The sequence below is a fragment of the Suillus paluster genome (genome assembly GCF_016628075.1).
Source record: "Suillus paluster strain FC165 chromosome Unknown EDB91scaffold_51, whole genome shotgun sequence".
NCBI classification, from domain to species: Eukaryota; Fungi; Basidiomycota; class Agaricomycetes; order Boletales; family Suillaceae; genus Suillus; species Suillus paluster.
In genome coordinates, this window is record NW_024537611.1 from 66270 (window position 1) to 89421 (window position 23152).

The window sequence follows — 23152 nt, forward strand, 5'->3', positions numbered from 1 at the left end:
CCTTTTTAAATAAGGTGTCTTTCTCATATTGGTGCCTCATTTGGCCCAGTAATTCCATCTCATGAGGGTACGTCACCGGAATTCTTATCGCTTCTTTCTCATTTTCATTTTCATTTTTGTTTTTGTTTTCGCTTTCGACTTCTTGAATTTCAGGTTCTGTTACCTGTACCCCCCCCTCAATTCTTGAGGTGGGGTCCAGATCTGGCGGTTGAGGACCTTGCAGCATGAATCTCTGCACGCGCCGCGCAAACTCAGTACCCATCTCCTGCCGTGCAGGGGACGTACTCGCCCCTCCTGTGGGCAAACCCATCGGGGGCGGTCCTGTTGTTGTCCCCGGCGGGGTCTCTGCCTCTACATGTTTCGCAGTGCAGACAGTCATCTGCTAGCTCTGGGCTTCAGCCTGAATGCGTTTTGCAGTGGGGATAACCCTCCACGAGCTCCTTCACAGAGTGACTGCATCCACCTCGGCACCCACCAGCACTGGCATGCTTACCAGGCCAGATCCATCATCCGGTGGTGAGTACTCATCATGAGTAACATACTCACTGACAGCGCACACCATTCCAGGCACATCAAAGTCATACATACAGGATAGCGCATCTGGTAATATATTGTGCGCCCCCAGCAAATATTCAACGGTAAAGTTGAACTCACCAAGTTTCTCTACCCACCGAGCCTGTCGTCCTGACAAGTTCTTCTGATTTAGAATATAAATCAAGCTTTTATGATCCATCAGCCAAGTGAAGGGGCATCCTTGCAGGATGTCCCGATGCCGCAGCATAGTCTCCACCCCAGCTAACATTTCCTGCTCGTGTATGGGGTAATTCCGCTGGGCTGAGTTCATCTTTGCCGAGTAAAAGGCGGCAATCTTGGCCGATTTCCAGTCATGCCCTTGCGCCACCACACTGCCAACCCCTGTGGGGCATGCATCTGTCATCATCCATACTGGCAGCTGATCTGACCCATAGGTAAGCGGTACCCGATGATGCGTAGAACAAGCACTAACATATCGCTTTACTTCCTCAAAAGTGTGCTGCTCCATTTCTGTCCAGTGAAATGGCACCATGCCACCACACACAGCCGACAACACCCCCAATGGTATGCAAACCTTGTGAATATTGTCCGTGAGGTACCCGACGGCCCCAATGAACCCACGACATAAGTCGCGATTAATGGGTGTCTTCCAGGTCAGGACCTTGTCAACTTTGTCTGGGTCCATACAGATCCTGTTGTCACTTACAACTCTGTCCAGGATTTTCATCACAGGGCACAGAAACTGCAGCTTTTTCTCACTCAAATAAAGCTGTTCGCACTCGAGTATGTGTACGATTATTCATATGTGTTCAATGTGGTCATCGAGCATATCTGAATATATTATTATATCATCTAGATATACGTCCATGAAGATTCTGATGTATTCGCCAAATAGGTGATTCATCATGGCTTGGTAGGTAGCGGGTGCATTGCAATCCCCTTGCTGTAATACATAGCTAACCATGTTTCCATCAGGGGTAGTCATAGCCGTCCACGGTACGTGTTCAGGAATCACTCTGATTTGTTCGTACGCATCTTGCCCATCCATTAGCGATTGAAACTTCTTTTGCGCTACCCAACGCAAGATACCCTCCATGTCAGGCAGGGGAGAGCTAAGTTTCCACGTGTTTTTATTTCTTTCTCGAAGATCAACCACCATTCACAGACGATCTGTCCCTGGTTTTCGTATAAACAGCATAGGGACAGTATTTCCAGCGCTTGTCATTTGCCAATGCCCTGATGCTAAGTATGCACTCCTTTTCTCAGCCCACTGAGGTCGCATCGGTTCAGGGCACCGCGATGGACACCACAGGTAAATTTTCGCTTCATCGATTAATGGGATGGTATGATTTATTAAACAGAGTGGCGGGAGCTTCGTTTTGGTAGCTTTAGTGCACAGCAGTCGTGCTAACTGTTTTAGGTACTCGCGGGTTTTCTCAAGTTTGTCACTGATGATCTCCGCTACCCGCGACTCCAGGGTCGTCACCCCTTCTCCCGCCAATGCCAATGGTTTCTCGCTTCCTAGTATGATGCGTGATGCATTGAACCCTACAGTCATGCTATGCTGATACAGAAAAGGGGTCCCCAGTATGAGGTCATAATTCTGTAAGTTAATCACATCAAAGTATCGGTTATAATCCACGCCCTGATACTGAAATTGGACTGTCGTCCTGTAATTAACCTTTGATCTGGACCCTTGAACGGCCAGTTGAATGGTTAGAGGTTTTTCTAACATGGTAAGTTGTGCTTCGACCTGCTCTGTGGTCATCAGCAACATGAAATCTGCTAACAAACCTGTGTCTATTAGCGCTTGAGCAGGTCGTTCGTTAATGCGAACCACCACCACGATGGGCTTTGGTATAGTGTGGGTGAAATTGTGGGTTACTGCTGCATTTTGCTGCAATGACGGGTATGTTCCAGAGGGCACCTGCACTCTGCATACCCTAATCTCCCACAGCAGGCTTCCTTTGTCCGAAGCCTCACAGGTCCTCACTATTCTCCTGATGTCTATCCAGTTGGATATCACCAGCTGAAGTCCTTCTTCATTGTCCAAGGGGAGACTAAACAGTCTGGCCACCCCATCGTAATGGACATCTGTCAGTGCCCTCATTTTGTGCTGTATTTGTCACGCATACCATCTCTCAGGATCCCAGTCTCGCCGACGTGCTTTGTCCTTCGGTACTAGGGTATGTAAGTTTAACCCCTGATCATACACCAGCCAGTCCCCATTGATGGTCTTGTGACAGGTGAAATGCGGGCGTCGAGTGCAGAACGGGCTCTTGGTGCACATCAGACTGAACTCACTCAGCCACCAAACCAAGCGATCCGATATCGGATCTCCCATTGAAGGTTTCCGACCAGTGTGTCCGTGATCCTGTTTTCTTAGCCCGCGCCCTTCATGCCCTAACTGCAAGCCCAGACGGATAAAATATGTGCTGTCCAAGTGAAATTTTGGGTTCTCCAAACTCACACTATCAATGTTTGTTTGTATCTCGGGATGTGAGTGGTCAACAATAGCATACTTATCATCCGAGGTTCTGAACACAGTGAATCGATCGGAATCACTCCAATCTGTTTCCAGCTGCTCATCGCCCAGGTACTTGACCCCCTGAAGCAAATTGGTCGCCCTCTGGGCTATTGGGTCTCAAAACCCATTCAGTCGTAATGGTCTTGCTGTTCCTGTTTCATCGCCCTCAAGGACGTACTCGGTGGCAGTCGAAAGTAACATGCCCACCGATCCTAGGTACAACCCATCCTGCATTTCTGTCATATTCGCTAAACCACGCAATCCTTCTGACAGTTTACCTTCCACATGGATCCCGAAACTGGGTATCCCAGGCGGCTTGCCAGGTGAGCTGGATTTCACATTCACTTTCTTGGGACAGTTCCACAACAGATGACCCAACTCCTTACAGTTGTAGCAGCATCCTTCAGCGCTCAGGCGGTTTTTCTCTTCAGTACTAAGTGAGTCGTTTCTTTGACCCATTCGTGTTTCGCCCTTTCATCGAAACCCATCTCCTCCATTGCTGTTTGAGGGTTTTGACTGACGGGTTTCTCCAGGTGGGTTTGGCCGATACACTTGTCGTCTCCCATCTGAGTTTCTATCCCTTCGAGGATTTCCGATCCTCAGGGTGGCAGCCACACTTCCTACTATGGTTGGTCCGTCCCGTTGTTACTGAGTGCGCGATTTCTATTATCTCAGTGGTGGTTTGTACCTCTTTAAAGGAGGATACCTCAGGATTCAATTCCTTTTTCCACAGCTCCTGCTGGATTTTTGTATTCAATCCTGTCCATAGTCAAGTTACCCGGTCCCGTTCATTGATGTCCCCAATCATATTCCATAACTCATTAAGTTCATAGATATAATCACGAACAGGTTTGTCGTTCTGAAAGCATTGTTTCAACTTTTTGTGTTGCTTAGTCCTAAAATTGATAGGGAAACAATAATTGAACATCTCCATGAAGAATTCTCTTAGTCTCCAATGGTACGGATCTCCCGATACTTCTCGTATATAGAATTCATGTGCTTTACCCTTCAGGTAATGCAACAGTATAAATACTTTCTTCTTGGAGGTTACTTTGCTGTCCTCCACATAGGCTGTTCCCTCAGTTATGAATCAGTGGAACACACGAGAATCGACCGCGCCGTCATATACTGTGGGTGGTATTGGTTTTAGGGTGGTCTTGTCCTTTCTTTTCCTCGTCTTTCTCTTTGAGTGCTTACACCTACGTTTAGCCGCCTCATCACTTTTGTGGGATTCAGTTGAACTTGATTCATTGTCAGAGCTGTCTGAACTATCGGAGCTCGACTCTGAGGACGAGTCTGAGTTGCCTGGTCCTGTCTTGGTACGACCAATCCGCCCCAACGCCTGGCTGATGTAGGACTTGGCGGGTACTTGATGCACAGGCTCCATAGCCTGTGGGGTTTGCCTGCACTCCCGATGGTCAGAGGTGGGGTTAACCACTTTGTCCATGAGGGTCCTTATGGGATCTCTGTTCGTCTGTTTCGCTCGAGGCCTTGCAAGCCAGTCCTTTGGCTACATGTTGCGGTGAGTTCCTTTAATTTACTTTCATACTCCTTCTGCAGACGTTCCTCTGCTTTCGCTACAGCGACTTTTACCGCCTCTTTCTCTCTGGCGGCTTGATCATTGTCATCCCTTTGACGTCCTCATGGATTGCCAGGTTCGTCCCCACTTGGGTCCTCTGATTCTGATTCACTGGCCATCTGCTTGGCCAGTTTGTAGGATTCTAGAGCCGCGTACTGGGCCTCCATATCCAATTCTTCATCTTCTAGGTTCATAGCCCCCCAGTTCTGAGTGTCTGGACCTTTTCCCTTAGATGGTCCTTCCCCAGGGGACTCCATGTCGTTTCCACGGTTATGCCTGACGCTATACTCGCGTTGGTTCACTCTAGTGCATTCATCTTCTGTTAGCTGTTGTTCAGCTTCGCTAACTACTTTCTTTTGCTCTTTTGTTAGCTCATCAGGTCTCTTTGCCCGGATCTGGTTGACGTCATTGAAGACCGTCTTTCAGTTGTGTTTTCTTGCAATGGTCGACCAAGAACGATCATCATCGTCCTTGGGTTGGCTGGTGAGTCCTTTGTTCTCACTCGCCGTTTCATAATTCATTATATCCACGGATTTCTCTGCCGGTGCAGGTACATTTTCAACTGTTAGTATGTCAATTAAAGTACTTGCAGCTAGTCTAATCTCCCTGTCGACCCAAGGGTCGACTGAGGGGGTTCGCGCACGGACCACGTCACTGTACAAACGTATGGGTCTCAATGCGGGTTGGCTCTCGTTTTTGGTCTTGTAGGACCGCCCCGCAGAAGTCAAAGGGGATCCTGCAGTGTCGGGTGGTTCCACAGGTGATCTCAGGCCCTCTGCCAGGGTTTTAACACTTGATAGTAGGTTAACAATGAGATTTCTGAAGTCATCACGCACCTTTACATTTTTCTCATGGGCAGGGATAGAAACTGAGCTGGCTCTAGCGCGAGTGTGCAAGCGGGTGTTATACGTAGTTTGTTGGGGTTTTGAAGACATATTGGAGTAGTCACTGTTGATTAACGTGGTGGGCCAGACCAGTTGACAAGGTGACAAGAGAAGGTTTTAAAGATAAGCTAAGACTTGGTTGAAGGTGAAAAAATATTTGACGGCAGTCAAAGTTGATAAGACTTGATGTGTCGTCACAAGGAATGGAATAGAATAGAATAGAATAGAATCCTTATCACAAAGTCACCAGATACCAGTCTGATTCGATTGGAGAAGAACTAAGGGATCTTTACAGTACAAGTAGGGTTTAAATACTAGTAGCATGTGAAGAGCCTGTGATAAAGAGAAATCAAATACTTCTAAGACACTCGAGTCATTCTAAGTCAGAACCACGAACATTGGCTTAGGCACCTAGTTCTTGGCTTCGTCTATTCTTTCTGCCTCAATCTCTATCCTCGATCATGGCAATGCCACATCTCTGTACAGCTCTGTACAGAGCTTCCCAGAGCTCCACAGTAGCCCTCTAGTTACACAGAACCTTCCCAAACATATTAGAAATCGCTTTTTTCATTTTTGTATTAACTCAAGTCAAACATGTAAAATTAAATGTAAACAAATGGATTGCAAAAGAAGCAACTACTCTACTGGACTCATCAATACAAACAGTGAGTAAGGATGTGAGATAATCAAAGTGCGAGAGTGTGAGAGAATGGGTCGTCATCATAGTCATGTTGTTGTCGTGTTGTGTCATTGAGTTGCCATCATTGTTGTGATAGCACTGTCATAAAGACAAGTTGTTAGTAATGTATATATAAATGAAAATGAAAAAATGCACCTATTGCATGCGCCGCGAATGAACAAGCGCAAACACAAACAAGCATGAAAATACTAGTAAGTAATGTATATACATATATACATACATACATACATACATACATACATACATACATACATACATACATACATAAAAAACACACCTTTGAGTGGCAAGAAAGATGGGCAAGAGACGGGGCATGACAGGGCACGAGAGACAGGCAAGAGAGATGGGGCGAGAGATGGGGCATGAGAATGGGCGAGATGGGGCATGAGAGACGAGTGAGAGATGGGGCATGAGAGACAGGCAAGAAATGGGGCACAGGAACACGAGAGACGAGGTGAGAGACGGGGCATACAAGCATGAGAGACAGCACAAGGAGAGGGCACGAGGCCCATCAGTGCTGGGGAACGGATCAACTAAGGTCGAAGTAGTTAGTGTCGAGTCTGCCAACTGTGCTGAGAGGGTGGGAGAGGGTGGTTAAGGTAAATATAAGCAAGCAGTAATAAGAAAATAAAGAAATTAAAAGACTTACTTGAAGGATGGCAGTGGTGCAGGTAGAAGTTAAGAGTCGAAGTGTAGAACAAAGACTTCTGAAAATTTCAACAAGTTGAACAATGACTTACATCAGCATTACCAAGTTCTGTGAGGTTCTGTGGTGCTGTGAGAGCTGTGAAAATTGGCAAACACTGTGCAAGGTTTAGTAGTTTACTGATGCTCCCCATTTGTGTGACGCCCTACAGTTTTAGTCCAATTTTTCTGACACACAAATCATGACCTCTGCTGCTGCCCCTTCTACCGTGTCAGATAATTCTGTAGCCACCTCTTCCTCTGCTCCTTTAGGACCAGCTTCTACGAATCCCTCAGCTACTCCTGTCATTGTGGGGCCCCAAATGACTCACAGTATGGGTACGGGTACAGGTATGCAGGTGTTGGACCCTTACCTATACCCGGGTGATACCTGCACCCCAAACCTGTACAGGTTACCCATACCTGTGCAGTTGCCTATCTGGCTCTTGTAGTTATCATGAGATAATGCATTTATGTATATTGTAATTACAGCATTACTCCCCCACAAAGTTGTACAGTGCAGCACCCCAGGGACTGAACCTGTGATCTTATGCTGCTCATATATGGTATACACTATTTAAAGGTCACCGGGGATCATATTTTCAAGTCCATATAGTTAAAACAGAAAAAATGCGAAGCTATTTGTTATTTTTGTGTGTGTCATATACCAGATCTGAGCACCTCCAATACCACCTGTGAACATCCCTACTGCTGGTACGACCCCCTGTTTCCCTCTCCGCTCCATCTCTGACAATGCACAAAGTGCATCTCAGCAGGACTAGCCCTGCTACCTCTGCCCGACTCTGCTCTGCTCCTCTGACACTACCCCTATTTCCTCCGACACCATATCCCTACCATCCAACCCTATCTGGAGCTTCACTCCTCTGCCATATCGGTCTGCCCGATCCTACTCCTACTCCTTCCACCATCTCCGCTTTTCCAACCCACTTGGTTCCTCCAGTTTCTCTTGTATCAGTCCACCTGACTGCCTGACTGGTCCGCTTCTAGACTAGGAACCACTCAACTGGTCCTACCTCCTTTTGGTATCATGGTTCCTCCTTTTGGATCACTTGTAATCCCTATACCCGAGTGATCATTGATCTGTTGTGTTGTTAAGGTTGTGCTCAAGGGGAAGGTCACTCAAAGGGCTTCGGCTTCAGCTCGTGTGCTGTGCCCCTTACCTGAGTACATGCCCTTTAATTTCCGAGAGGCAGAGGGGAAGTCTGGAGGTCAGACGTGGGGGGAGTTCGGCAATCCGGAAGGCTAGGAGAGAACAGAGTAAGGCTACTGCGGACAGGTCTGGAGTAGAAACAGAACAGAGTTTAGACTACCCTAAGGTAGAGCCAGAGGTTTAGTCCTAAGGTTTTAACCCTAAGACTTGGAGGTAGACAAGAGGTTAGACTCAAGTCCGGAGAAGCAGGAATGAGCAGAACTAAGATGATATTCGAACTGAGGAGTTCCTGAGTTTTACAGGAGTTTATATACTGTAGGTATCATGTAAGTAATCAGTCAGCACAGTAAAAGCTATGTCTGAAGCATGTGGAGGGTCTATTAGTAAGTGTACAACGGATCAAGGAAATGAGGTCGGAAATGAAGTGCAAATGGACAGATCAGTAAGCAAAGCAGAAAGGTGTACAACTGGTAGCCAGAGAGCAGTATTCTTAAAGGAGACAGGTGTAAGTCCGGAGATGAAAGCAGAGCACTGGGTGGACAACAGGACAGAGAACCAGACTTTCATAGGGGAGAATCCAGACTTCCGGATCCAGAGGTATGGGATATAGTGTTGGAGAAAATAGGGGTAGTGTTGGAGAAGTGGAATAGAGTTGGGCGGAGGTAGCAGGGCTGGTCCTGCTGAGATGCACTTCATGCATTGTCGGAGAAGGAGGGATGGAGCAGATGGGGAAACAGGGGGTCGGACTAGTGGTAGGGATGTTCACAGGTGGTATTGGAGGTGCTTGGATCCAGTATACAACATGTGTACATACTATTCTCCAAGCCTCTTTCTCATATGTCTCAGTCATCTTTCTAGTAACTCTGTACACTCAGCATATAGCCTTTTGCTATGCTATGCTACTTACTTAGAGTAATAAGCATATGTACATCTGTCTGTAGATCTTTAGTCTGAATATTACCTTTTCTAAGCCCTGCTCTCTTGTCCTTGCTCTTGGGCAAACCCTTGGCAACTCCTGTCTGCCGGCCTAGGGGATTGACTCCCTAGGTCGGCTGCCTCCTCTGCTCATCCGACTTCCCGTGCCTCAGCCACCTTTCCCATGCATCGGACTTGCGACCAATACTCCTGTATTTCTGTCCTCCGTGTTCCCATTCTGCTTCAGACTTCGTCCAAGCAGTCTCCTCTGCTCTGCTCCTACTGCTAGCTCCGACTGCAGTAGTCCTCCAACTCTCCCCTGTAGGGCGGACCAATCTCTGCCCAACATTCCTGCGCTCATCCAGTAGTCCATCAGTCCCCCTTTGGAGGACCTCTGCTCCGATGTTCTGTCGGAGCTCGTAGAACTTGAGTTGGACTACAATCCAAAATTAGGGGCATGTACTTGGGTAAGGGGCGCAGTGCACAAGCTGAAGCTAAGTCCCTCAGACTCCATCTTACCCCTGAGCATGGTCTTAACAGTGTGCATACTACATCTGGTGCTGCAGGGACCTTTAGAGGGCCAAACAAGCGGTGGAATAGACTCTTATATACTCAAAAAACATATAAATAGTGTGCTAAGACATTCTATCTTATGTGATTAAGGCTATAAGTTTAGAACTAGACACGTGTTTTGATAGAAGCAGAACACGAGTAATAGGAGATCGGAATATGATGATTTTTACGGAAATCTCCTAGATACATTATATATCATATGTTTACTCCAAAACTCAGAACAAGTCTGTTACCTGTGCTTTGTAAGTATGTGTTCTTGGCTTGTAAGCCTCAACACTCCCCCTCAAGCCGAGGCCATGCCTAGATCATTGGTAAATTTACAATGTTTTGGCTTGTGTAGCGGCTTCGTCAATATGTCTGCGATCATTTCATCAGTGCGGCAGTACTGATTATGAATCACCCAATCTTGGATCTTCTGCCTGATGTAGTGGTCCTTTACATCAAAGTGTTTGGACCTCGCGTGATATTGTGGGTCTCGCGCAATTGCGAGTGAGGACATATTGTCTCTGTGAAGAATGGTTGGATCATTCTGAGGTAAGTTTAGTTCCTTGAATAAATTTCAGAGCCATATGGCTTCATGTGCAGCGTGAGCCATCATAGCATATTCTGCTTCCATTGATGAAAGAGAAACTGCATTTTGCTTTTTTGAGCTCCAGGTGATTGCTTCACCTCCAAGTTTAAAGACATATCCTGATATGGATATCCGATCTCTTGGGTTGTTCACATAATCAGTGTCCGACCATCCAACAAATCAAATTTTGCTTTTGTCGAGTTCTCTGGTACCTTGATACTTGATTCCAAGCTCTTGTGTTCCAGCTAAGTATCTTAAAACATGTTTTGCTGCTACCCAATGTGCTAATCCTGGGTTTGCAGTGAATGAGCTAAGTCTCTGTATAGCATATGCTATGTCCGGATGTGTGGCTACCACCAAATACATCAATGATCCGATCAATGATGCATAACCGTTACTTTGGTTGCTTTCCTGGCCAGTCACTTCTTTCTCAAGTATGATCTTTGGATCTAGCAGCATACCTACTGAATTACATGACTGGAGACCTTGTTTTGCTAGGATAGACTCAATATATTTGGTCTGCATGAGTCAGATTGACCTGTTAGGCCTATTTCAAGTAATTTCAATCCCAACAATTTTTCTCAGTTCTCCTAGGTCAGTAACATCTAGGATATTTTTAAGTTGCGCCTTTAATTGATCCATCAGACTTGAGTGATCTGCAAATAATAATAGGTCATCGACCCATATGGTAATTATTTCTGTTCCATCTGCAGTCTCTCTGATGTGTGTGCACGGATCAGATCTCAGTCATCTGAATCCAATGCTTGTCAGGCAGCTGTTCAGCTCTAGGTTCCATTCTCGGCCCGACTGTTTTAGCCCATAGAGGGTTTTTTGCAGTCTGCATACTTGGCTGGTTCCATCATTATAGCCTTTGGGCTGTTCCATATAGACTTCCTCTTTTAGCATGCCATTAAGGTACGCCCCTTTGACATCCATCTACTGCACTTCCCAGTTGAGGGATGCTGCCATGGACATCATTGATCTTATTGTTTCTAGGTGCACCACTGGTGAAAAGGTGTCTGTATAGTCCATCACTGGTATCTGTGAGTACCCTTTGGCTACTAACTGTGCTTTGTATTTGACCACCTCCCCCTCTTTATTTGTTTTCTTTACAAGTACCCACTTGTTCCCGATGAGGGTGCAATATTTTGGGGGATCTACCAGTTCCCAGGTGCCCATTTGGTCCAATTGGGTAAGTTCTGCTGCACTGCTTGTTCCCAATTTGGCCAATCATCTGATGCTTGCACTTCTTTCAGTGATTTCGGCTCATCTAGCTGATCACGTGAACAGGTACTTAATTTTGATCCGTAAGACAATTTGAAACACAGGAATCCCATCATATAACTGACATGTCAGCTAGGCTCCGATCAAGAGAAGACATTTGGCCCAACCATTAGTGGCCTCATTCACAGGCACGTTGGTCCAGAGCGTCTACTCCTCTGGGACTCCAAGACACATGGTGGCCATCTGCCCACCATGAAGATCTTGAAGGAGGTATATGACTCCTGGCAGGCAGAGGTCGTCTTCATCACTTCCAACTACATTGGTAACTCAGAGATTCAGCAAGGTTGCAAGGAAGCCGGTATTCCTGCATTCAGTACTCTTTGGGACTTCATGAGTGATCCTCCAGAATGTTGTTGCTAATGGAGCTGAAGAGCATATGCTTAGTCAGTAATTCTTCCGAAAAGTTCTCTTGCATTGGGCATGGGTTGTGTCGAGCGCCAGACCATCCATGTCTGTTTCTCATCCCTGTGTATCCTCTGTGGTTCAAAGCTGCCATTATTGGCAAATGTGGTTAGAACTATATCTGCCTCAGTGAGTTCATCTTTGATTTCGTGACACTCACATTCGAGGTAAGCCCATTCTGGTTCTGAGTCATTCAACTGACGATAATCATGTCTTACTGTTTGTCTTTTTGATTTTCTGGGTAGATCTTCTTCATCTTCAGGAAGATGTTTCCTTTTAAGGGTGAGTTCTCGTCTTCTCTCATCAGATGATCATGCTGATTTTCATTTGAATGGTTTTTATTTACAGAAGATGTTGCGCTTGCTGATGGCAGTGCGTCCATTCTTTCTGTCTCCCCCTCGTGCTGTGCATCTGGTGCGTCCATTGTCAGGAGGTTTGTCAGGAACTTGAAGTTCCTTGACACTCTGATTTGGTGTGTCCATGTATTATAATATTTTATCGCTTTAGGTTCGTCTGCAAATCCCACAAAGATTTGCTTTACTGACTTTGGACTCATTTTAGATTGATTTGTGCCCTCTTGGAGCACATATACCGGTGCACCAAATTCTTGTAGGTGAGTTATATTGGGTTTCTTACCATTCCATAGTTCCTCTGGCATTGCACCTTGTAGCGCTCATGTAGGCTCATGATTTCGAATATATATGGCATGTGATACCACTTCTGCCCATAAAGACTCCACTAAGTCTTTTTCAATTAGCATTGCTCGAGCAAGCTCTGCTAATGTGCAGTTGAGTCTCTCAGACACACCATTTTGCTCAGGTGAGGACGGTGCAGTAGTCTGGAGCTCAATCCCCTCATTTTTACACCAGGTTTTTAAGTCATTATTAATATATTCTATTCCATTGTCAACTCGGAACTTTTTCAGTTGATCCGTCCAATGTTTCTTTAGGTATGTCGCATATTGTTTTATTTTGGTGGATGCCTCATTCTTTCATTTCATGAACTCGACACTGCACCTTTGGGAGCAGTTGTCCGTGAACGAGATATAATATTTAGATCCACCAATAGACTGTACCCTTGCTGGTCCCCATACATTACTGTGGGTGAGTTCCCCAAGTGATCCGGAACGATGATCCGTCGCATGCAGAAATGAATCTCTCACATGTGTTGCCTGTATACAGGCTTTGCACTGCAGCATAGGTGAATTTTCATCTAACACCTTCATACCTTCTACTAATCCTTCTCTGTATAGGCGCTTTAGGCCGCTAAAGGCTACATGGCCAAATCTCTTGTGCCAGGTAAGCCAATCTACAGGTTTGACTTCTTGGGCAGTATATATTTTAGTTGTCTTTTGTAATTTCGCCCGAGTGTCATATACTGGATCCAAGCACCTCCAATACCACCTGTGAACATCCCCACCCCTGGTTCGACCCCCTGTTTCCCCATCCGCTCCATTCCTCCTTCCCTGACAATGCATGAACTGCATCTCAGCAGGATTAGCCCTGCTACCTCTGCCCAACCCAGTTCCGCTTTTCCAACACTACCCCTATGTCCTCCAACACCATACCCCTTCCATCCAACCCTATCTGGGGTTCTGCTCCTCTGCCCTATTGGTCCGCCTGATCCTACTCCTACTCCCTCCACTTTTCCGACCCGCTCAGTTCCACTCGTCTTGTCCCACCCAACTATTAGTCCATCCAACCGCCTCACTGGTCCCCTCCTAGACTAGGAACCACTCAACTGGTCCTATCCCCGTTTAGTATTATAGTTCCACTTTTCGGATCACCGGTAATCCCTATACCCTAGCGATTCTGATCTGTCGCATACATATTGTTCCCCGAGCCTTATTCTCGTATGTCTCAGTCATCCTATTGTAATCCTGTACACTCAGCACATAGCCTTCTGCTATGCTATGCTCATCACTTAGAGTATATAAACATATGTACATTTGTCTGTAGATACTCAGTCTGAATATTACCTTTTCTAAGCCCTGCTCTTCTGTTCTTTGACTTGGGCCTGATCCTAGTCAACTCCTGTTAGCTGGCCTAGGGGATTGACTCCCTAGGTTGGCCACCCTCCGATCCTCCAATCCTCCAATCCTCCAATCCTCCAATCCTCCAATCCTCCAATCCTCCAATCCTCCAATCCTCCGCTCCCCTGTTCCCCCGTTCCCCCATTCCCCCCTACTGTTCCCCCGTTCCCCCGTTCTTCCACTTGTCCGACTTCCCGTGCATCGGAACTAAACCCCACACTCTTGCATCCATCCCCTCCGTTCTGCTCTGCTTCAGACTTCGTCCAAGCAGCCCCTTCCACTCTGCTTCTACTGTTGGTTCCGACCACAGTAGTCTCCCGCCTCCCTCCTGTCAGGTGGAACAACCCCCACTCGACTTTCCTGTGCTCACCTAGTAGTCCATCGGTCCTCCTTCAGAGGACCCCCGTTCCGACATCCTGTCAGAACTCATAGAACTCGTGTCAGACTACATTCCAAAATTAGGGGCACATACTCAGGTAAGGGGCGCAGCGTACGAGCTGAAGCCAAGCCCCTCAGACTCCACTTTACCCCTGAGCATGGTCTTAACACCGAGTATGATTTAATAAATATAACCCGTTATGAAGCTTCCCTTTGGCAATGATATGTCCTCCGGGTGCTTTAAGAGTTACTCTGCCATTTCCCATAATTGCATGTCCTCCCTCTCTGTCTAGGTGGGTCATAGACACAAGGTTATTCATTGCAGTCGGTACACACAGGACATTTTTTAATTTACACCTAATCTGAAGTTTACCTACGCTACTCGCAAGTTCAACTGTCCCTCATCCCTCAGCTTTAATAGACTGGTTACTTATTCCTGTAACTTTATGGGATTTAAGCGGAACATAATCCATTAATGCGGATTTAATCTTCATGATGTGTGATGTGGTGCCCGAGTCAGCAAGCCAATCAAACTTGATCAACTTGTCATATTCACCTTGGCTATAATTAGCCTGAGGTACATCAGGTTGTTCTTCAACAACCTCTTCCATATCATCGCCTAAAAAGGCAACATCTTCCTCCTCATAATATTGCACATCCTCAGCAACATCATTAATGTCTTCAACGACATTCACATTGTCTTTCTTGGCGCACTTCAGGGGAGAAGGTTTAGATGGTACTGTGCCTCCCTGTCCACCTCCTTTGCTCCAGCATGTCTCAATAGCATGCCCACTCTTATGGCAGTTGGAGCATTTGGTCTGCTTGTCCTTGAACCAGCAGTCCTGATCGGTGTGGCCAGACTTTTTGCAGATTCAACACTTCTTGACTTCCTTCCTTTCATGCTTCTTTTTCAGATTCTTTTCCTTCATTGTCATGGTCATGGTCACTATACATAGCTCATGGTCATTCTATTTAGATCACGGTCACTTTACTCTACTAAACATTGCACTGATGTACTCCATCATGCACGGACCAGCTCGTTCGGACGATTACGGATTCGTTATCTTATTGACACTCATACTGCTCATGGTTTCACCTTACATTATCACCATAGCAGATACTTATATGTGCTCGGGGCTTTGTATTGTTCCTTGTTGAATCAACGCCAGTATCTGGCCTCTCTATTGCCTCATTGCCGCGATTCTCTCTTACTTCGTTTAGTGCCCGTTACAGTTTGATTCAACCACCAACTCGTCAACCCGACTCTTGGGACTAGTAACTTTTCTTAATCTATTCTACCATTGCCTTAGGGCTTTATTCTACTAACATGCCTGACCCCAATAGTTCAAACCCGGACATGGAGCACCCACTCCCATCTCAGTCCACTTTTGTACCGACCCTGGAGAACTTCCACGAAGTTTTGCAAGCCATCACTGCACTTGGACAAAGCTCGTTCTGCCTAGATGAGAATCAGCGCACCATTGGACGCGCTCTTGAGGATATTACTGACAAGATAGCTGCTCTTAGATTTCCCACCATGCCACATAGTGCTGCTGGGTCCCACAATTCTTCGGAATCGGTCGTTCTGCGGAGTGTTGCTAAATTTCGGGAGCCATGCCTATTCAAGGGCAGTGCAACCGAGGTTGATGCCTTCATAGACAAGATACTTAGCGCTATAGAGCTCTCACGTTCTTCCCTACCTACTGACATGGACAAAGCTTTGTACTTGTCCATGTACCTCAATAATGGCTCACCACACTCTTGGTTCACGGCAATCCGCCGCACCGATGACGAGCTACTTCATGATTTTGACTTACTGATCGAAGATTTCAGACAGCATTTCAGGGATCCTGACACCAAGGGCACCACCCTCCGAAAAATCAAGAACCTCCGGCAGACTGGAAGCTGTGTGAACTATGCGTCCAAATTCCATAAGTTACTGGTTTACGTCAATTTCAACACCTCAACCACCATCCAGAAATACTACAAAGGGTTGAAAGACAAAGTTAAGGATTTGTTGCTTACCATTCACAGCCTGCCTGAGGAATTTGACGAGTATGTCAACCTCACAATTGCCATTGACAATCGACTCCACCATCGCGATGTGGAATGCAAGTCTGCGAAGAAACCCGTGCCCCGTCAGCAGACTAGCAACAACACCACCACTCAGCGCTATGCTCAACCCAAGCGATTGACTTCGACCTCGCTCCCTCCTGGGATCCTGATGGAGATTGACACGACCAAAACGGTACCACATCAGCCTCTCACCAAAGAGGAACGTGACAGGTGTTTCGCTCAGGGTCTCTGCCTGTATGTCACGAATTCCTAACATGAACCATTTTTCATTTCTTGGTTTTCCTTCGGCTACTTCCAGTACCCGAACCGGTCACGTGACTTCTCACCCTGTCACACCTTCACCTCTTCACATATCACCCATGGTTTCTCTGATTGGCTCCCCTACTCCACGGGCTAGAACAATCTCGCTTCCCAAAGAAGAACCGGTCGGAACTTGGGTTTCTGTTTAGTTGCCGTCTTACTCATTCGCTTATATATCATGAGTCATACTTAGTAATCCGCAGTATCGTACAACTCTTTTCTCATTGGCTGATTTCTTTCAGACTCCTATTCAATGTTATGTATAAGAGTAGGCTAGGTAGCGTAAGTACTCCTTAGACTTAACCTCTTCGTTTCTACTGTTGTAGTGACTTAGACGTTCACGCTCAATACTATCCTGTTCCTCATCATCTTTGACCGAGTCCTAGTGGTTGTGAACTCGCCTTCATCATTATTGGTGAACGTTGGCCATAACACTGTACTGCGGAGGTGCTGAGCACACCGTAAAAAACTGCCTGAACATGTCTGAATGTGCAAAGAAGAAATTCAATGCACGGAATGACTCGGGAAAAGCCTGACCAGTTGTCATCCTGTCCCAGGGCATCCGGTTGTAGACGACAGGACATGTCAGAGCCACCTTGCAGTGCTGGATCCTACCCATATCTGTCTCTCAGATGGAAGTTATGCCCCAATCGTAAAGTCTGCTCCTGCCTATGTCTTTGCTTCCAACTCCTACTTGAATTCCCCCTTGCATTTCTTTATCTCAGTTCGCCTTTCTTTCCCCAATAAGCAACCCATCAACACCTTTGCCCTTGTTGATTGTGGTGCTACTACCTCTTGTATTTCGGACCGTTTTGCCTCTCATCATTCTCTCCCGCGTCGCGTCAAAGAGACGCCAATACCTATCATGGCAGTTGACAACTGTCCTATTGCATCTGGGCTAATCACCCATGATGTCATCACTCATATTTCTGTTGCTGGACACAAAGAGATATGACCTCTTGCGGTCGTGTCTGTCGCTTACCCTGTCATCTTAGGTTTGGATTGGCTTTGCGAGCACAACCCCAACATTGATTGGGAAGAGTCTACTCTCTCTCTCGACTGTTGTGGGCTCACTTGCAAGAATCCCATTATTGTTACAGCAAAGGGCTTTGGTCCTAAGCTATCTATACCACTGTTAAGACCGTGCTCGGGGTAAAGTGGAGTCTGGGGGGCTTGGCTTCAGCTCGTACGCTGTGCCCCTTACCCGAGTACGTGCCCCTAATTTTGGGATGTAGTCTGATGCGAGTTTTATGGGTTCCGACAGGACGTCGGAATGGGGATCCTCTGAAGGAGGACTGTCAGACTACTAGGTGAGCGCGGGAAAGTCAGGCAGGGGTTCCACCCAACAGGAGAGAGGCGGGGGACTACTGGGGTCGGAACCCACAGTAGGAACGGAGTGGGAGGAACTGCTCGGATGAAGTCCAAGGCAGAGCGGAACGGAGGGGGCGGATATGAGGGAGTGCAGGGATCGGATCTGATGCGCAGGAAAGTGCGGCCGATGCATGGGGAGTCGGATGAGCAGAGGAACGGGGGGATGGAGGAACAGTGGAACAGTGGAACCTGCAGGATAGCAGAACCCACAGAATAGCGGAACTCGCAGAATAGCAGAACCTGCAGAATAGCAGAACCAGCAGAACCAGCAGAACCAGTGGGACGGAGGAACGGGGAAGCAGGGAAGCGGAGGGTTGGAGGATCAGAGGACAGCCAACCTAGGGAGTCAATCCCCTAGGCTGGGGAACAGGAGTTTTGACTTGGGAAAGACTTTTAAGTCAAAGGACAGAAGAGCAGGGCTTAGAAAAGGTAATATTCAGACTGAGTATCTACAGACAAGTGTACATAGGTTTATATACTCTAAGTGATGAGCATAGCATAGCAGAAGGCTATGTGCTGAGTGTACAGGATTACAATAGGATGACTGAGACATATGAGAAAAGGCTTGGAGGAAAGTATGTACGCGATGGATCAGAACTCGCTAGGGTATAGGAATTACCAGGAACCCGAAAAGCGGAACTATAATACTAAACAGGGATAGGACCAGTTGAGTAGTTCCTAGTCTAGGAGTGGACCAGTGAGGCGGTCGGACGGACTAATGGTCGGGTGGGTCAATACGAGCGGAACCGAAGGATCCGAGCAGGGCAGAAAAGCGGAGGGAGTAGGAATAGGATCGGGCGGACCAATAGGGCGGAGGAGCAGAACCCCAGATAGGGTCGGATGGAAGGGGTATGGGGTCGGAGGACATAGGGGTAATGTCGGAAGAGTGGAACGGAGTTGGGCGGAGGTAGCAGGGCTAATCCTGCTGAGATGCACTTCGTGCATTGTTGGGGAAGGAGGAATGAAGCGGACGGGGAAACAGGGGTCAGGCCAGCAGTGGGGATGCTCATAGGAGGTACTGGGGGTACTCGGATCCGGTATATGACAACCACCCTCGAAACTCAATTCCGCGACCGCTGTTGGAATAGGCTTTGGTCTTTCTGACGCTACCTCGTACTTAGCCCACGCATTCTCAACACCCTCACTACCATCTTTTGCCCCACCTAAGACTGATCCGGACCCCAGTCTTAGTGGTGTGACAACCTCGTTCCTCTCGACTCTTGTCGCACGGAATGGCTATGGTCACTCCATCTCCCCAAGTTTGTTCCCTCGACCACCCAGTATCCGTCTCATCTCAGCGAAAAAGTTTGCACAGTTGGCCCACACCAATCCAGACGCTTGCCTCCTCCACTACCACTCCCCAACGTCCCCCGTCTACATCCGTGCCACTACATCATCTCCAGTTGACTCCGTCGACAACAAGGTTCCAACTGCTTCTCACATTGATGACGAACTTCTCAATGCCATCCCTACCAAGTATATGGACTATGCTTCCACGGTCTTCTCTCCCTCCGAGTTCGAAAAGCTACCCCCTCATCGAGCCTATGACGTCGACATCGAGATTGAGGAGGGGAAGACACCTCCTTTTGGACCCCTCTACCGTCTCACTCCCCCAGAATGCGAGGCGCTCGCTGAGTACGTTCATAAAAACCTCAACTGGGGTCACATTCGCAGTTCTACTTCTTCTGCGGGTGCCCCTGTCCTTTTCATCTGCAAAAAGACTGGCGAGCTTCGCTTATGTGTTGATTATCGCGGTCTCAATGCAATCACCAAGAAGAATCAATACCCCATTCCCCTTGTCCACAATCTACTCAATCGCGTTCAAGGCTGCAAGGTTTTCTCTGTTATTGACCTAAAGTCGGCTTATAGCCACCTTCGAATCAAAGAGGGTGACGAGTGGAAAACAGTGTTTCAGACACCACTTGGATTATTTGAACACCTTGTAGTCCCTTATGGTCTCACTAATGCTCCCGCCGCCTTTCAAGCCTTCATTCAAGATACCCTCCACAATTTACTTGACATAATCTGTGTCGTCTATCTAGACGACATTCTAATCTTCTCTCACAATCAGGATGACCACAACAAGCATGTTCGGCTTGTACTTGACCGACTTCGTGATGCCCATCTTTGCACTAACCCCGCAAAGTGCGAATGGGACAAGTCGGAGGTCAAGTATCTCGGTTATGTCATCGGTACCGATGGCATCAAAATGAACCCGAAGAAACTCGATACTGTCGTCTCGTGGCCTGGACCAACATCTGTAAAAGATGTCCAGTCATTTCTGGGGTTCACTAATTTTTATTGTCGTTTCATTAATGGTTATTCTCGTATCACTCATCCACTAACTTCCTTGACTCAAAAGAATGTCCCTTTCAACTTCACAGGTGCTGCCCGCAGTGCTTTTGACGCGCTCAAATGGGCATTCATATTATCCCCTGTCCTCCAGCATTTCAACCTGCAGAAGCCATGCACTGTGTCTATGGATGCCTCTGATTTTGCAATCTCAGGGGTGTTCCAACAACCCGACCATGACAGCCACCTGCACCCAGTTGCATTCTACTCTCACAAGCTGTCCCCCGTGTAAATCAATTATGAGGTGCACGACAAGGAATTACTCGCCGTCATTGATACCTTCCATGACATGTGAGCATGGTTACTCGGCTCACCTTTCCCCATTTCCGTCATTTCCAATCACAAGAACTTAGAGTATTTTATGTCATCCCATGTCCTCAATCGCCGCCAGGTGCATTGGGCGATGTTCCTTTCTGACTTTGATTTCTCCTTATCATGGGCCCCGGGCAAAGGCAATATTGCTGATGCTCCCTCTCATCAGCCTGATTTCTCCCCGCAGAAGGGGGATGAGACCCTATTGGGTCAAAATCACATCATACTAACAACCAAACACACAGAATCCTTATCTCCGACCAGCCTCAATGCTATCACAACCCTATCCATCAACAACTCGGCCCTCCTCGAACATTTCAAAACGGCGTTTTGAGAAGACACTGAGTGGAGAGAAGCCCTCATGTGCGGGAATCCAGACTTCACATCCGAAGGCGGTCTCGTATTCCACAAAGGAAAACTCTTCGTTCCCTCTCCGTTACATGCTGACACTCTGTTCTCTCGTCATGATGCTGTCATCGCAGGTCATCCAGGTTGTAATCAAACATTCGGACTTGTCGCCAGGGACTACTCATGGCCCAGCATGCAAACATTTGTCTGACACTATGTAGAAGCCTGCAACACCTGCGCTCACATCAAAATGCCTCGCCACAAGCCCTACGGCTTACTCCAACCTCTCAACATCCCTTCTCGTCCATGGAAATCCATATCCATGGACTTCATCATCAAACTCCCAGCATCACACAATTATGACTCAATCTGGGTTGTTTGCAACCACCTCACACGCTACGCACACTTCATCCCATGTCAGGAGACCCTATCTGCTCCTGACCTTGCCTGGTTATTTCTCGATCGCATTTTTCACTTGCACGGTTTACCTGATTCCATTGTCTCCGACTGCGGCTCCATTTTTATATCCAAATTCTGGTCTGAACTTACTTCATTACTGAAAATAGACACTCGCACATCAACAGTGTACCATCCGCAGACTGATGGTCTGACGGAACGCACAAACCAGACATTGGAGACTTATCTCCACGCCTATTGTTCGTATCAACAGGATGATTGGGTTGATTACCTCCCTCTCGCCGAATTCGCATTCAACAATCTCGAGAACTCCTCTATTCATCAGACTCCATTTTTCACTAACTATGCCTATCACCCAACCTTCGAGCCACAGATCACCGAACGTTCAACCATTCCTGCTGCTGCTGACCTCGCTGCGCGACTCGACACGATTCATGAAGAGCTTCGCACCAAGCTACAGTTCGCACAACATACCCAAGCCAAATACTATAATAAAAAGAACTTACCTGCACCAGAGTTTAAACCAGGCCAATTGGTCTGGTTGCTGTGTCGCAATATCAAGACTACACGCCCATCCTTGAAACTCGACCATCGCCGACTCGGTCCATACCCCATCATTCGCAAAAACGGCTCTTCCGCTTACCTTCTTCGACTCCCCTCCTATTTATCTCAACTTCACCCCGTTTTTAATGTTTCACTTCTTGAACCATATGTTGACCCCTCTGAATTCCATTTGCACTCACCTGCCACTTCCCTTCGACCTCGCCGACGATCCCGCTAATGACATTAAATCAATCCTTGACTGTCGCAAGACTGGTCATCGCTACGAATATCTCGTGCGATGGAAATCGCTGCCTGAGTCAGAAGATTCTTGGCTTCCCCTTTCTGACATTCCTACTTTGTTCAATGAGCTCATCGAACATTTCCATCATCATCATCCATGCTCCCCACGTCCCCATTTATTTGATATCAATAAAAACTACCATACTCCTCTGTCTGTAACTAACAATTCTTCTCCTTCTTCTCTTCAGATCCCTCTGCCCGCCGCGTCCTCCGAGCCCTCTGCACCTGCCCTCGCTGCCGTCCCTCCCGCTGCTGCCCGTCCTCCGTTGCCCACTGCCGTACATCAAAGATTGAGATCTGAGTACGTGCCTCCCACGCAAACGACGACCCGTGGGGGTCGCGTTTCACACCCCGCTGAAAGGCTCGACCTGTAGCATCATCCTCACTCGCCCTAGAAGGGGGATGATGTCACAGTCATGGTCACTATACGTAGCTCACGGTCATTCTATTTAGATCACGGTCACTTTACTCTACTAAACATTGCGCCGATGTACTCTGTCATGCATGGACCAGCTCAGTTCGGACGATTACGGATTCATTATCTTATTGACACTCATACTGCTCACGGTTTCACCTTACATTATCACCATAGCAGATACTTATATGTGCTCGGGGCTTTGTATTGTTCCTCGTTGAATCAACGCCAGTATCTGGCCTCTCTATTGCCTCATTGCCGTGATTCTCTCTTACTTTGTTTAGTGCCCGTTACATTCATGGTAAGTGCATTCTCTTTTCCATGTCCTTTTCTGCAGAGTTTTTCTTTCCTTTGCGTGTTCTCCTCCAAAATAAGGGAGATTAATTTGTGCAAAGTGATTGCGGATGTGTCACCAATCCTATTTTGGTACATCATGGTAAAGGTGTCCCAAAATTTCGGTAATGATGAGATCAATATGGTGCAG

General features: G+C 47.2%; 1 protein-coding gene across 1 annotated transcript; it reads right to left on the reverse strand.

Annotated features, from left to right (window-relative positions):
- Positions 1-4702: 4702 nt before the first annotated feature.
- Positions 4703-5575, reverse strand: EDB91DRAFT_1251169 (uncharacterized protein; the record flags this gene model as incomplete). The annotated part of the gene is made up of 2 exons (XM_041323342.1): positions 4703-5035; positions 5477-5575. 2 exons carry the CDS (start codon positions 5573-5575, stop codon positions 4703-4705), a joined length of 432 nt encoding a protein of 143 aa, XP_041174479.1.
- Positions 5576-23152: the final 17577 nt, after the last annotated feature.